Source organism: Grus americana, chromosome 8, assembly GCF_028858705.1.
Source record: "Grus americana isolate bGruAme1 chromosome 8, bGruAme1.mat, whole genome shotgun sequence".
Classification (NCBI taxonomy): Eukaryota; Metazoa; Chordata; class Aves; order Gruiformes; family Gruidae; genus Grus; species Grus americana.
This window is the reverse complement of record NC_072859.1, coordinates 23,002,207-23,016,714: the sequence shown is the minus strand read 5'-3', so window position 1 is coordinate 23,016,714 and position 14,508 is coordinate 23,002,207. Positions and strand designations below refer to the sequence as shown.

At 37.8% G+C, this 14,508-nt stretch overlaps 1 protein-coding gene across 1 annotated transcript in view; it reads left to right on the top strand.

Moving 5' to 3' along the window:
* AK5 (adenylate kinase 5) overlaps positions 1-14,508 on the top strand; it is a 92,895-nt gene continuing 78,387 nt past the window's right edge. Inside the window, exons 1-5 of the mRNA XM_054833313.1 lie at positions 1-426; positions 2,306-2,492; positions 3,475-3,642; positions 9,762-9,931; positions 10,052-10,165. Of these exons, the coding sequence (XP_054689288.1) occupies positions 367-426; positions 2,306-2,492; positions 3,475-3,642; positions 9,762-9,931; positions 10,052-10,165 (699 nt within the window). The 5' untranslated portion in view covers positions 1-366. The remainder of the gene's footprint in view (positions 427-2,305; positions 2,493-3,474; positions 3,643-9,761; positions 9,932-10,051; positions 10,166-14,508) is intronic.

Below are 14,508 nucleotides of genomic sequence, written 5' to 3'. Positions count from 1 at the left end.
GAGGGTGCCTCCCGGGGAGCCGGGGTCCTATCTCTCCCGGGGCACCCTGCCCGCGGCTCGCAGCCACGCACAACCCTGCACCGCCTCCGCTCGGGTGCCTCGCCGCAGGCACCCCCTGAAACTTTCCCCAGCAGCCTGCGCACGCTCTTCCTCCCCGCCGGGGGAAAACGTGCTCTCACTCCCTCCGTGCAGCGGGGACGGGGAGGCGGGCAGCCTGCCTCCCTCCTCCCCCCCCGCCCCGACTCGCCCGCCCGCGGAAGCCTCTCCGAGGCTCCCGCATTGCACCGCCGCGTCGCGCCGTGCCGTGCGCGGGGCTCGGCGCTGCCCACCCGCGCCCCGCCGGCGCCCCCGTCCCCGGCTGGCGGTATGAGCGCCGGCGAGGCGAAGGAGTATCTGGCCCGCAGGGAGATCCCGCAGCTTTTCGAGGTAGGCGAGGCGGAGGGAGGGGGGAGCGTTTTCCGCCCCGTCGGGGGGTGCTCCGCGCTGGGACCCCGAGGCAGGCAGCGGGCTGAAGGTGGCTGGAAGGACGGAGCAGTCAGAGGAGGCTGCGGCGCGCGTACCTTGCGCGGGGAGCCGCGCCGCGGGGGGCTGGCCCCCACCCCGGGTCGGGGGGCGCTGCTGGGCGACCGCGGCTCCCGGAGCCGCCCGGTAGCGCCCCGCGGGCCGGGATGGGAGCTGCCGGCCGCGGAGCCGGCGGGGGAGCGGCTACCCGGTGTCCACCTGCCGTGAGCCTCCGCGGGCGCGCAGGCAGCCAGGCGGCCGCGCCCCTCCGCGGCGCTGCGGGCGGCCTCCTCTGCCCTCCTCCAGCCGCCTGCGGAGGGACCGAACTTGGGTGTCCGCAGGGCAAAGGACCCCCCGGGCCGCTCTGCCGAGGAATCCAGGCGGGGGTTACCTTTCAGGGTTTCTCCAGATTTTCATCGGTCGGGCAGAAAAAAACCCCACAACTGTTCAGTGTGGTTTTGTTTAGCTTCCTACAAGTTACCTGCTGCTAATGGTTGATAATTACTTCTCTGTGCAATGTGGATTATTTTTTTTTTTTTTTTCTGAATCAGACATCCTGCCATCTGTATAAAACACACACACACACAGACACATATGTATTTTCCCCGGTCTTTTCTGAAGCTGGACATTTTTTTATGTATTTGAAAATTACAAGACATAGACCATGCTAATGTTTTACTAGAACATTTAGAATGTGAACGGTTTAACAAAAGATGCAGTCAAAACTGTTTTTCTGTGAAGGCTCAACGCTTGAGCTAGCGATTTGTAAAAAATGGTGCATATCTTCTGCAAAAATATATGGCTAGTTGCTGTGATTGGTTAAGTAGTATAATAAGGGCATAGACGCATGTAAATTACATCCTATTTTATAAATAAAAATGTGTGTAAATAACAACTATTCTATAAACTGTAGATAACAAATAACTGAGCAAATCCTGAATTGGAGCTGTTTATTACTAATATCAACTGTGACCCTCAAGTTTATTTGCACAAAAATTAGGAAGAGCACAAAAGAACAGAAATCATCCTGAAAGACATTTATTGTTAAGAGAAGGTTGGATGCAGTTGTCTTGTGGAGAGGTGAGATGATGACTTATGTATCACTTTGTCAAGGAAAATCAATTACCATGCGTCAGAGGAGGGCCTGGCATTCCTTCTTCCATGCTCCCCATAATGCTGATAGGTACTATGAGTGCAGAATTAACACTGTAGACAGGGGTTTTCTAATGGCTGGGAAATTCTGGTCAATTAAATCTGGAAGCACCTATGAACTTTAGGTTTGGGGTTTTTTTTTTCCCAATACTGATCAAGATGATATTTGAGTATTTCTCATGATTTAAAAAAATCTTTTTTTCATTATTTGTGTAAGCGTTGACTCAAGAATATGGATAAGATACTTGCGAGTGCACTGGTCTATAAAGAAAAGATACGTTTTAGTGCTCTAGTAGGCTACCCAGAAGGTGTAACTTTTGGGGCTATCTAGCTTGTGCATTGCTCTGTGAATATTTGCCAGTGGTAGTTCTAAGAAAAATGTAGGGAACTTTTTTACTATTTTCAGTTTTTATTACAGTGCAAACAGACAAATATAAAGACGTAGCCACGAGTTTCCTGTTCTGAACCATTTTTGTGACACTGGCAAACCAAAATCATACAATTTTTGCAGGCCTCACTCTCACGCATTGGCTTGAAATGGAGTCTGAATATAGAAGGAATACAGGCTTTCTTTGTGTAAAGTAAAATTTGAAGTGCTTGGTTTTTACTGGCATCTGTCATTATAGTGTGTATCTCTGATCTTACGTTGCAGAGTCTGTTGAATGGATTAATGTGTTACAAACCCGATGACCCAATTGAATATTTGGAAAGCTGTTTGCAGAAAGTGAAAGAGCTTGGAGGATCAGAAAAAGTGAAATGGGACACTTTTGTCAGCCCAGAAAAGAAGACCTTGCCTCCACTCAATGGAGGACAATCCAGGAGGTCTTTTTTCAGGAATGGTAATGTATTAAGTATAAAAATGCTGCACTGTGGGTGGTTTTACATCTACTACTGAATTATTTTATACTTACTTCTGTAGCACATCATGCCTCACTCTGATTTTCCTTAGGCAAAGAACTCAAAGATTCTGTTTCCTTGCGTTTTAGCATTTGTTTTGCTTCTCCCATAACGGATGCTATGCAGGAGAGGAAATTGTGATCATTTTGCAGCCTAATGATGGATGTTTGTTGTGTAATTCTTTAACGCACTATGGGAGAGATTTCTTGTATCCTACCTAAAACATTTGCAAAGATAGGGGCAAAGTTGACTCAGTGCACTTGGCTTATATTTTCAGTTGGTCCTTATGGATGACATACATAATAACTTCAGTGCAGTTACACTAGGTTGTTTTTCTAGTTAATATTGGAGCTATATGCTAATTACTAAATGAAACGTAAATGACAAACTCTTAGAAAAAGATGCGTCTCGTAAAATCTAAGCAAATGTCATACCAATACCTGTAATTATTTTATTTGTAATGTTAACAAAGAGTAATTAGTTCATCTTTCAGTTGCCATAGTTATTCTTCCTTGCCATCCAGCATTTCATTGAACTAATTAGCAAGAATACTATCTCTATCTCTATGTACAACATGTATCAGCAAAAGAGTTCTGTTTAATAGTACAGGTTATCTGCACAATACAAGGCTTTTCTTCTCAGAGGCCACTGCCGAACTCTGGGTGCTATGGGCAGATTTTCACAGAAAAGCTGATGTGCTTGTACAGAAACACCAAAGAAAACTGACTTCTAGTGGTTCCAGTTTAATAAATCAGCTAAATAGAGGCAAGGAATATTTAATATAATAACAGCAAGCACATCGTAAAATTAAGAGATATTTATACTTTATGTTTATTTATTATACTTATTTAAATCTGTGTATACAATAGATTTTGAGTTTTCTGTGTATTTCCACAATTCCCAGTTTATCTTACTATTTTACAGTGATGCCTGATAATTCTAACTTCCCATACCGACGGTATGACCGGCTCCCTCCAATCCAACAGTTTTCGATAGAAAGTGACACCGACCTCTCTGAAACCGCTGAGCTAATTGAGGAATATGATGTATTTGATCCTGCAAGACCTCGACCAAAAATTATCCTTGTCATAGGTATGAAGGCAAAGTCATTTTGCCAAGATTTTTTCTCTGTTACTTTGCCTTTTTATTTGTACTGCAAATACATTGAATGCCTATATGCAGTACAAGTTTTTCATCTGCCCTAGCAAGTGGTGCAGCCCAATTAGAGTATATCAGAAAGTGAAATTTAGTGCTGAGGATATAGCATCCCAACCGTAAGCATTTTAGGGGTTACAGTGAGCACTTGCGGTCATGTTCTGTAGACTGGATGCCCTTTAGCAGCTGGAGAGCTCCTGGTTTGCTTATGGAGCACATCTGATGGTTTGATTTAATCTAAACCAAACTCAGCTCGTGCATTTCAAGACAGCTCCACCATGTGACCCAGTGCTCTTCCAAAGCGTGCTCCGGATCTGAGCTAAAACACTACTGTAGAGGTATTCAAAGCTGCTCAAAAAAAGGATATTTAAAAATATTGGATAAGCCGGCTCAAAAAGGTGATGGGGAACTGTTGTCCTCTATATTTAGAACCTTGAAAACTGATCAGTATGTCCAGCTGGAGTGAGCGTACATGGTCAGTAGTCCATTGCATTGATAAATTAGTCCCTAGCTCTATGGGGCAAATGAATCCTGTGCCATCTTCAGGGAGAGTGAGTGATCATTTAGCATTAGTTAATGTGCTCTCTCCCTGAGTTCTCTCTTGTGTGCTGTTTAGTGTCCTTTCTAAACAACTCGTACTTTCCAGCCTCAGACAAGCATACTGTTTATTAAGAAATAGCTGCGGTTTAAGTCTAAATCAATGTTTTATTCTGTTTCTGAATTTAAGTTCTTTGAATTAGTTCCCTTGTCATGTGGGATAATTGTCTTTTGAAATTTTACTGCCAGGCCTAATTCTCTGGACTGTTCAAATGGTTACAGCACAGGTGTCAGGTGATGGAGAATCCTGGGTTTAGTCTATAAAGCCTTATTTATATTAAAGAGAGATATTGCTTCCATAACAGAGAATAGTATGTAGTGTAGTAAAAGGGAATAGAAATGTCTTCTCTGTATTATAGAGTGGGATCTGTAAGAACAGCATGTCCTCTAGGCTCTGCATCCAACAGTTCTTGGAAATGTGGTATTGGAATATATTGAAAACAGAAAACCAGGCATTTGTCTAGATAGTTGTGGTACGCCAAAAGAATTGCTTAGGCATTTGAATTTTCTTAATCTTTCGTTTCAGAATTACAAATCTCAACATGCAAATCTCTCCATGCATCATTGAACTATAAAGCTTGCGTTAGATGGAGAAATAACACATGCCTTTCTTTCATCTTAATTAATTAGCTAGCCTTTCTTTTCATAAAGGAGAAAAACTGGCTCCTTTTCAGTGACCACAGAAGGCTCTTAATGCATTGAAATCCGTGTAGCTCTATTGCAGTAGAGTGATGAATGAAGGTTTGATCTAGGTGAAATAAAGAGAGATTGGCTTTCACCTCTGGAACTAAGTGCAGGGGTATTTGAAGTGAAGTCCTTGAACGCCAGCATATAGTGAACAGACTGTGGATTTTGCAGTGCTTTTCTTTTCCCCCATTTATATAGGGAACATCATTGTAAACATTCCACAAAGGCTATTTCAGGTTTATTTTCCAACTGAGTTTCTCTGAATCTGGCTGTTATAGTGTGATCTGATAGAAACATGAGATTATGTGTAGCTTAGCAGCTATTGTCCAATTTTGTACAGTATCAAGAAAATTTCTCCCAAATTCAACTTTCTGTTGAGAAAGCACATAAAAACCACACACTGGAAAGGTTAAAAGAATAACTAATACAGTGAATGGAGGAGAGAAAATGAAAAAAGCTGTACTATTAATTTCAAGAGACAAATATTGTACACAAAATTGTTGCATATTTTTCAGTTTGTATAAAGTGCCAGCGAAAGCTTCAGTTAAGCAAGCTATTTATGTCTAAGTAGTGATAACTAACCATACTGCCTAGCTCAGAAAGTCCTGGTCCCATTCATTGTTGGGCACTGAAATGAATAGGAGTTAAAGACCTGTCTTCTGCTTCACATATTAGGTGAACTTTTCTTTAATAATGCATTAGCCCAAGATCTTTTTAATGCTTCCATAAAGGTTTTTACAACTTCTTTGCTTTATGAAATCTATCATCCTTATAATGAACCAGGTAGCTCCCAGGCAAAAGAGAACTCACTTAGAAAGGTGAGGGTTTTGTTCTTTTTCTGTGTTTGCGGAAAAGTCTTCTGATGAAATGTAAAGCTACAAAGCTGCAAAGTGAGTATGTGACTGGATTTTAGAAAAATCAGATGGACCATGCCAGCACGGCACACATATGAATCACTGGAAAAATAAGTTTCTAAGGCGTTATAAAACTAGGAAACTAGATTGTGTTAAAAATGTACTTCCTAACATATTTTGACAACCACATTTTTACCACTGATACAGCCTGAATACAAAGATCTTAAAAAAATGAATTACCTGGTGTCATTAACCCCATAGTTCAGTATGTTTTTAAACGGCACTTAATTTAAAATATTAGTTAATATGAAAAGAATATATTTTCCTTTTATAATCAAAGTTTAAAGGATAGATCAAAGACAGTGCTGTCAGGCTGGCCTGCTGATTTATTAAATCCAGTCCACAGCTAGATTTTAAAATCATGTCTTTTCAGAAATCTTATTTTTACATGAATTTATTTTGAATTTACAGCAATATAAGCCAAACTGAAATTTTGAACTTCCTTTGACAAAACTAGATTAAAAGAACTGCTTTAGTAAAACTTTTTGGGCATAGAAATCTTCACTTGAAACCAGTTAGCAAACATAATTTTAGATGCCACAAATGTTCCCTAGTCTAGACATCTAAGAAATATGTAAAATAATCACGCTTTTCTTGAATAATGTATAATCTCAGAATAAGTGAAAAGAATGAAAACCAAAAGTGATCTGATTTTCCTTTCTTGTGAACAGTCTGCCAGTATGATTTATCAGAGAGTCAGGAACAGATACACAATTCAATAAATTATAATGATTTGCTGTGGGAAGTAATTTTGTCCTATCACTTTTCTCTTATTTTATTACCTGAATGTTTCCCCTTAGATTGTAAATGGATAATTCCAGCTTGCTATAAAGGGATATTTTTGGATTGAGAAAAACAAAATGTATGAGAAGTTTATGAACATTAAAGCAAATACTTTATTAGGTTTTTTCTGCTTGCAAATCTAAATTGAAAGAAGTGCCAAACTACACTTTTTTTTTTCTGCTTCTCTTTAATGGCAAAGCAAAGCTCTCCCTAACAGGAGTGTAAAGTCTATCTACTTGATTTAAAAAAAATTTTTTTCAGCTATTTTATAGTTTTATGGAGACTGATGTTTTTTCAAATAACAGTTCTGTTTTTCTGGCATCTTTTGTATCTCTGCTGGAATAGGGATACTATTTTCCTTGTCAACTTTTCTGTTTCTAATTTGCTACATTAACTATGTATGTTTTGCATCTTTATTGTTTCTGGGGTACAACATAGTCTGTTTCAAACTTGTCTTGAGTCTCTAGGGAAATAAACTGAATTTCCTTCCTTGGAAGTATTATATCTGCAGGAATTAAGCACAACATTGGCTCCAGTATCTTTTATAAACCCTTTGCTCAGAAGCACAGTCACAACCTACTGCCCCTTTTTTCCAGTAGCTAGGATTATTGCCAGTAAATAAAGCCACATAAATTAATAGTAATAAATCTTACACATACATATAAACACACACATACATATGTTATTTATATGTTATGCTCATTAGACTGCAGTACGTAGCTTTATATATCTAGAGAAGGTTGCTTATGGAAATCTTTACACAGAATGAGTAGACATTCCAGTAAGGAGTAATAATCATAGTCATTCACCTGACAAAATCTGCTCCTTACAAACTGGCAGCAATTATCAAACAATTAGGTGCACTTCTTTGCGCTGTTGTTTTCATCTACATAAGAAAAAAGACACTGGGAATCAGTTATTCCAAATCTACTATCATTCCAGATTACCAAGAGCCTGTAATAAACTGTGAACTACACGGAACTATCTTGTTTGAACATTTGTATCAGGTACATTTTTGATACAGGAGTGAAACACAATGTAAGGTTTGGTGAAACGCATTTGTCATGGGGAAGGCTGAGCGTGCCATCAAAGGGAGTGGGGAGAGCCGAAGCAGAATTGCTTTGTAGCCACTTTAGTGGAGGAGATGATTCCTGGCATAGCAGATACTTGCCTATCTACAAAAGGGAAAGATCCTTTACTCTAACAAAGAGGATAGCTAAACTGTCTATGAAAGAAAGAGTTCAAGCTGAAAAAACTAAGCCCATCTAGATCACCTAGAAGAACTGAAATGGAAGAATAGCTGTAAAAGCTAACATAATCTGCCAAAAGACGACAGAAAGCATATGCCTTTTTAGAAGAGAAACAGCAAGTGAACTGAATGAGGGGAAAATACTTTTAAATTTTAACCTTACTGTACAGAGATAAGATATAGCTTTTCTTTCATTTCTTTGCTTGCATGTTTTATGAACATCTGTAGCTGTATTGGCTAGTTGGATGTTACAGATAAATGCTTTTATTTGCATTTATCTTATCCTGGCTTGATTTAAGCATCATTTAAACTAATTAGATAATGATAAAGCCTTTTTTTCCCCAAGGGTATAACTAAACTGTGGGCAGGGTAAGGGAACACCTTAACAATACACAAGTGCATTCTCTTCAAAAGGGTCCCCATCTGAGCTGCAAAGGCCGGGTGGAGAGTTCCCATCACAGCATCAGTGGTACAGAAAAGTTCCTAGTGACTACTGGGGGCACTGAAAGCTCTCTGACATGTAATATTGGGACACAGGTTTGAACCTGGTTACACAGAGTGTCATAACCATATATGAAGCAATATTATGAAGCTTATCCTGCAGTCAAATCTGTATGTATTATATAAATGCCTAAAAGCTATTTATGGGAATAATACAGATAATATAAGAAAGGGTTATGTGATTACTAACAAGAAGCTCATTGTATTCATATTTACTTTCATTGCATTGATGTATTTTTTAAAGTTCATAGAAAACGTATATTGTATTTTTAAGAAATCTTAATTCTTTGTCTGTTGAAATAAAATTCAATGTTCTCACACACATTCCTCAAAATATAGCTACTTACTTTTGGAAATTAATACCAAAACATTTGTTTTGGTTTTGCTTTGTTATGCTATTCAGTAACATTCACTTTTCTACATATAAACATTTCTTTTTATCAAAACAATTCCCTATTCTTACATACTGGATTCCAGTTTCTCTGTTCTTCACATCATAATATGTCCTTTTAGTTCAGACATATTCTGATTTTTTTTTTTACATGCATTCTTGCTTCTGCTGTCCAGCAGACCTCCATTTCAGCATTCCCTGCTATGTAATATAGCTGCTTTCTGTGATTTTGATACCTATTCTGCCTGCACTATACTGAAGGGTCTCTTTATTCTTCAAGTTGTCCAGCAAGCTGAACCTAACAAATTGGTTCTCTATCAGATGTTTCAAGCATCAATACCAGAAGTATGCATGGTTCAATAAAAGTCCTTGTACCAAATCACTATGGAAACATGTCAGCTGATTATTTAATATTTTTCTGTATTTTAAAATTAGAAAACCTCAGAAACTCATGCAAGCATATTTAGAAGCAGATTTTATTAGTTCCATTTCATGACTAGTCCATTGATTTCATCGGCTTATTTAAACAAGTATAATTCTTTCTGACATGGGTATGCTTCATACTGATCTGGCTCTATCTTTGGATTCACAGAGTTCAAGAAGGGACCAGTTAATTTGTCTCCTCCTCTACTACAAATAAAGAAAAATTCCTTTCCAGGAACAACTTTAGAATGAGACCAAGCCTAAAAGAACATGTTTATTTTTAATTCGCAAGTAGATTTGTATTTTTTTTTTTTTTTTTACTTCATTTTACAAACTTTTACCTTTATGATCAGGTAGATGAGACCCATTTCCAAATGGCTGGTAACAAGTCATCAACTGCAAGATGCTCTAATAATGGTTGGAAAATTGGTAACAATAGGAAGGATTTCATATGTGATTAGGTACTTCAGATGAAAGATTAATTTAATGTTTTGCTTATAATTGCCAATAGGTGGCCCAGGAAGTGGTAAAGGAACACAGAGTTTGAAAATAGCAGAACGTTATGGATTTAACTACATATCAGTTGGTGAATTGTTAAGGAAGAAGATCCACAGCACAAGCAGCAATAGAAAATGGAGTCTAATTGCCAAAATAATTACTACTGGAGAACTGGCCCCTCAGGTACAGCATATCCCATGTTAATGTTTACTTTTGAAGGATTTGTACATGCTGTATTAATGCGTACCATCAAGAAAACCTCCTTTACAATATTAAATAAATAACTTCTTTTCTCTGTGAAAGGAAACAACCATAACTGAGATAAAGCAGAGATTAATGCAGATCCCTGATGAAGAGGGTATAGTAATCGATGGATTTCCCAGAGATGTTGCCCAGGCAATCTCCTTTGAAGACCAAGTAAGAGATTGTTTTTATTCTTAAAATAACTTACGTATCTCTACAACAGTTAAGCTTCTTGAAATCATCAGTAAGATTCCAAGAAAGACTAGAGGTTATTTCTAACTAAGCAGTGCTCTTTAAATCTTTGCAAGTACATAATTATAGGTTGACAAAAGGTTATTCATTTGGTTTATGTTACATTAACTTCTGTCTGAAGACAGAATATTGTGTAAAAAGACAATGGGATAATATAACCAATAATCTAAGCCTCTTGTCTCAGTAATGAAAATCCTGTCAAGATGAAGAAGAAAATAATATCAAATCTAAAAATTAGTATTTTTTGTATCTTAGTGATTTATAAAGGAGGAAGACATTATATTTCCATATCTGTTTGTTCAATTTAATCTATATTATGAGAAACATACTTAAATCATTGCATATCTTCACAATGCTTTTAATCTCAAGTTTATTACAGTGCATTGAAAAGACTGCAGTAAAATAAGGGTTAAAACTGCCCATGTTTTGCAAGTTTTTGTAAACCAGAAATTATGCTCTTTTTTTAGAAATTTAGATCATTTTTGTTATTCTAAACTACAGTTCTAAGGTTTAGTCAGCTAAAACTGTATTCCCGAGTTCTATTCACATGTTGTTTTCATGCATGTATTTTAAACTAATCTAAAAATACTTAAATTCAGTGGAAAAACAAACAGCTTATGTCATTTTCTGATCAAGCGCTGTTAACATAACAGTTATGGTCACAAGTAAAGGTTGCAGTTTCAGTGCTGAATTTTTAGAGCGCCCGTCATACAGAGCATTTCAAAGTCCTTCACAATTGCTGGTGTACTACCATTTCTGTACTTTGAATTCTAAGTGGCATTGCCAAGACAGAAGTAACAAAAGAAAGCAGCTAATGAGGCATTTCATTCGTGTGCTTTTATAAGGTATTATTCTGGGCAAAATTTAGAAGACTGAATTGAGGAAATTAAAGGAAATGGACAAAATAGTTATTACAGCAAATAGCCAATGACTGCAAGCTATATCTCCTTATAATTAACAAAAGAGAAGATTGACTATTTTATAAATGAAACAGCAGAAATTTAGGTTTAATGGTAATTTCCTTGCCTCATTTTTTTGTCCAGTGTATTGTGTGATAGTGTTACTCAAGTGCATTTCTTGATGCTATAATTTTGTGCTGATGTTGTGTTTGATGAAAGACTGGGGGAATGACAAACTGGAAGAACTGACAGGAGTTAAATTAAGTGCTTCAAGTTATCCTAGGGTCAGATTCCCCTTCTACAAAGGAAAACCAGTTAAGCAACACTTGAGCACTCATCATTGGGTCCATTAGTAATACCAATAAGAAGTGGAGTCCAGGAGGTAATAGAAAAAGCTCAGGCAATATCATGCTGTAGAAGGAGAGAAAGATGGATGCTATGTTTCATATATGTTTGAACCCTCCCTTTTCACCATTTTAATATGCTTTTATAGTATTTCCTCATTTCACTTGAGATATTCCCCTCTGCCAGCCTGGTTAGCTCTTGTTTTTCTATATAAAACTACATGGAAAAAAGACTGATAGAATGACAGATGATAGAAATCCCAACTTTGGCTCCTTTTTAGTATGTGCTATTGCTTCAAGGATGCTGTAGATTGGTCTCTTTATTTTTTAGAGAGAAAAGAGAGGATGGATTTAGTCATTTTAGACCTGACTACATTCTCAGAGAGTTCCTTCATTTTCAGTCTAATGGGATTTGCTAAATCATACTCCTCAAGGCCTGATTCTGCCTGAAAGACAGATGACTATCTGAGTCTCTAAAAACTCCTGGAGCACTTCATATAGGGCCACCTTTCAGTCTTATCTGTTCTAAAATAAATATGAGAAAGGAAAGAAGGAATCATTGAACTCTTATAGGAGCATAAGAAAGGATATTTGGTCTGTTTAGGCTCCCCCTTTTTCACCTTTCTTTGCAGCTGACCTCTTATATGAGCATATCTAAGGCCATGGAAATAAATGTACAAAGGATGTACGTATTTCAACATACAACATTTGTTTAATCCAGTGGGATATGTTCAGTGTTTTATCTTGGCTTTATGTTTTAAAGAAATAAAATATGCTGCTTGTTTCTTTAAAATTCTCTGTTTAGTAAGCCATAATGCTGCACACATAAGTAGGAAGGTCTTGTGGTAAGGAAGGGGGACTATCAGCAGACATGGCACCCATCTTCCTTCACAGGATGAGGCTGACAGTAATCCATGGCATGTCAGGTTATTTATATTAAACGTGCTAACATTTTTAAGGCACTCAGAGATCCCTCAATGGGAAGTGCAATTGAGTTGTGGAGAATTCAGTAATTAACTGTTGTGATAATTTGTGTAGGTCTGCAATTAAAGGTGCTACGGGTGTTTTCCACAGCTTAGAAATATTATAGGTTTATTGCTAGCAGTGTGTAGAAGAATAGAACAGAATTATTCTCATGACCCAAAAGTGACAAGATGAGAAATAATTAGTTGAAATTTCAGCAAAGAAAATTTTGATTAAGTAGTAAGACACTTTGTAATTAGAAGAGCTATTAAGCAATGGAACATCCTTCTGAAGAAAATGGTGACATTTCACAAAATGCAAATAGTCAAATCACATTATTCTGAAATACATATGCCTTATTCTTACAATGACATTCCCTGTAGAACACTGAGATCTGTTGATAAAAACTTCTGAGTAAGAACTAATTCTTAGTGTTATCATTAATTTTGTCATTTGTAGAGATGGTCCCTTTAAGACCATTACATGCTTATGTACCTGAAAACAGCAGCAAAGGTCATATGGCACAAGCCATTGTAAAGGTTGGATTTAGGGGAACTGTCAAAAGATGCATGAAGTAGGAGTTACTGTTATTTAACTGTTTTCCATCATTCATGATCCCTTCACTGCTGCTAATTGTTTTGATTACAAGGGTTCTAAAATGCAATTGTGTGCTTTCGAACAGTGACTTTACATTATTATTTGTTCCATAAATCAGCTAGAACACTTTCGGGTTTTATGGTGTAAATTAAAATAATGATGGTAAGTTTGCATAAGAGTAAATAGAATATGCTGGCTTTCTCAGTTCTTTCAGCCATATAGGATATAGAGTAGATGCCAGTGGGAGGTATGAGCAGCAGGGACAAGGATGACTGTTCATTTATCCTTTGTCATTTGAGTGTATTGGGATGGGTATTTATCTCTAATCCCATGGAAGCTTGAAAGAAAGAAGCATTCATTTTAGAAGTAGCATTTTCCATTGTATAGCCTTTCTCCTGTGCCCTTGTTTACACAGACAGAAACAAACTCCAAGAATATATGTAATAATACAAAAAATAAATTGTGGAGGGAGAATGTGAAGGACAAGTTATTAAACTGAATGGAAATAGAGATGAGTAATACAAGATATTGAGAGAGTAGGTAAGGCTGGAACAGAGACTGAACAAATGTGAGGAAAATAGAAGGTCTATAAACAAAACAGGCTACAAAAACGTGACATCATTGTAGGTCAAGAAAGCATGTCTGGTGTTTAGTAATCATAAGAAGTCTATATTATTTTGTTACCCATATGTTGTTCCTCTTTGTGAGGCATGATGAAGTGGGGTCAAGAAAGTATCTGGAGCCAATGTCACATAAATGGCCACGAAGTCAAAACTTGGACTGGATGTGAGCTGGCCACAGTGGTCAGTGAAAGGCGGACCAGGAGACAGCCTGTATGGTTTTTTGGTCCAAGCTATGTCATCTCCCCTTTCTCCACTAGTGCATGTTGCAGACAGTAGATGATGAACAACTGAACGGCAAGGTACAAAGGGCACAAAATCTGTCTCCCAAACACTAAAGCTATAGTTCCCTGAATGCTCTTTATTGAAGCCATATTATTACATGGCTTTCATCAGTAAGAACTGTGCTGAGTTATTGTAAAGATAAACTAATTTATATTGGAAATGTTTCACCATATTAGTAGAGGAAAAGGAAAAGGTCACCTAAGGTGCCTGGTTTCTCTTGCAAGCACATGTAAAATCTAACTGTGCTGTGTTTGCAGACATCTTTAATGTAACAAATTATTTATGCTAAAATAATCCATTCAGTTTTATGGCTCACATAGCTGTTACTGAGACTTGACACTATTTGAGGTATCATAACCTCTTCATTTTGTGAAAAAACCAAATGGATACATGTATGTCTGAACTCTAGTTACAATACCTGTCCTGCATAATATTCTCATATAGAACTACAAAATGATAATGAATTCTTGTTGAACTTTGCTTGTAATTGCTGTTGATAATACCAGCGCATTTTTATCCCTTTGACTAATCCAGAAGCTGAACTTTTCTCCGGGAAA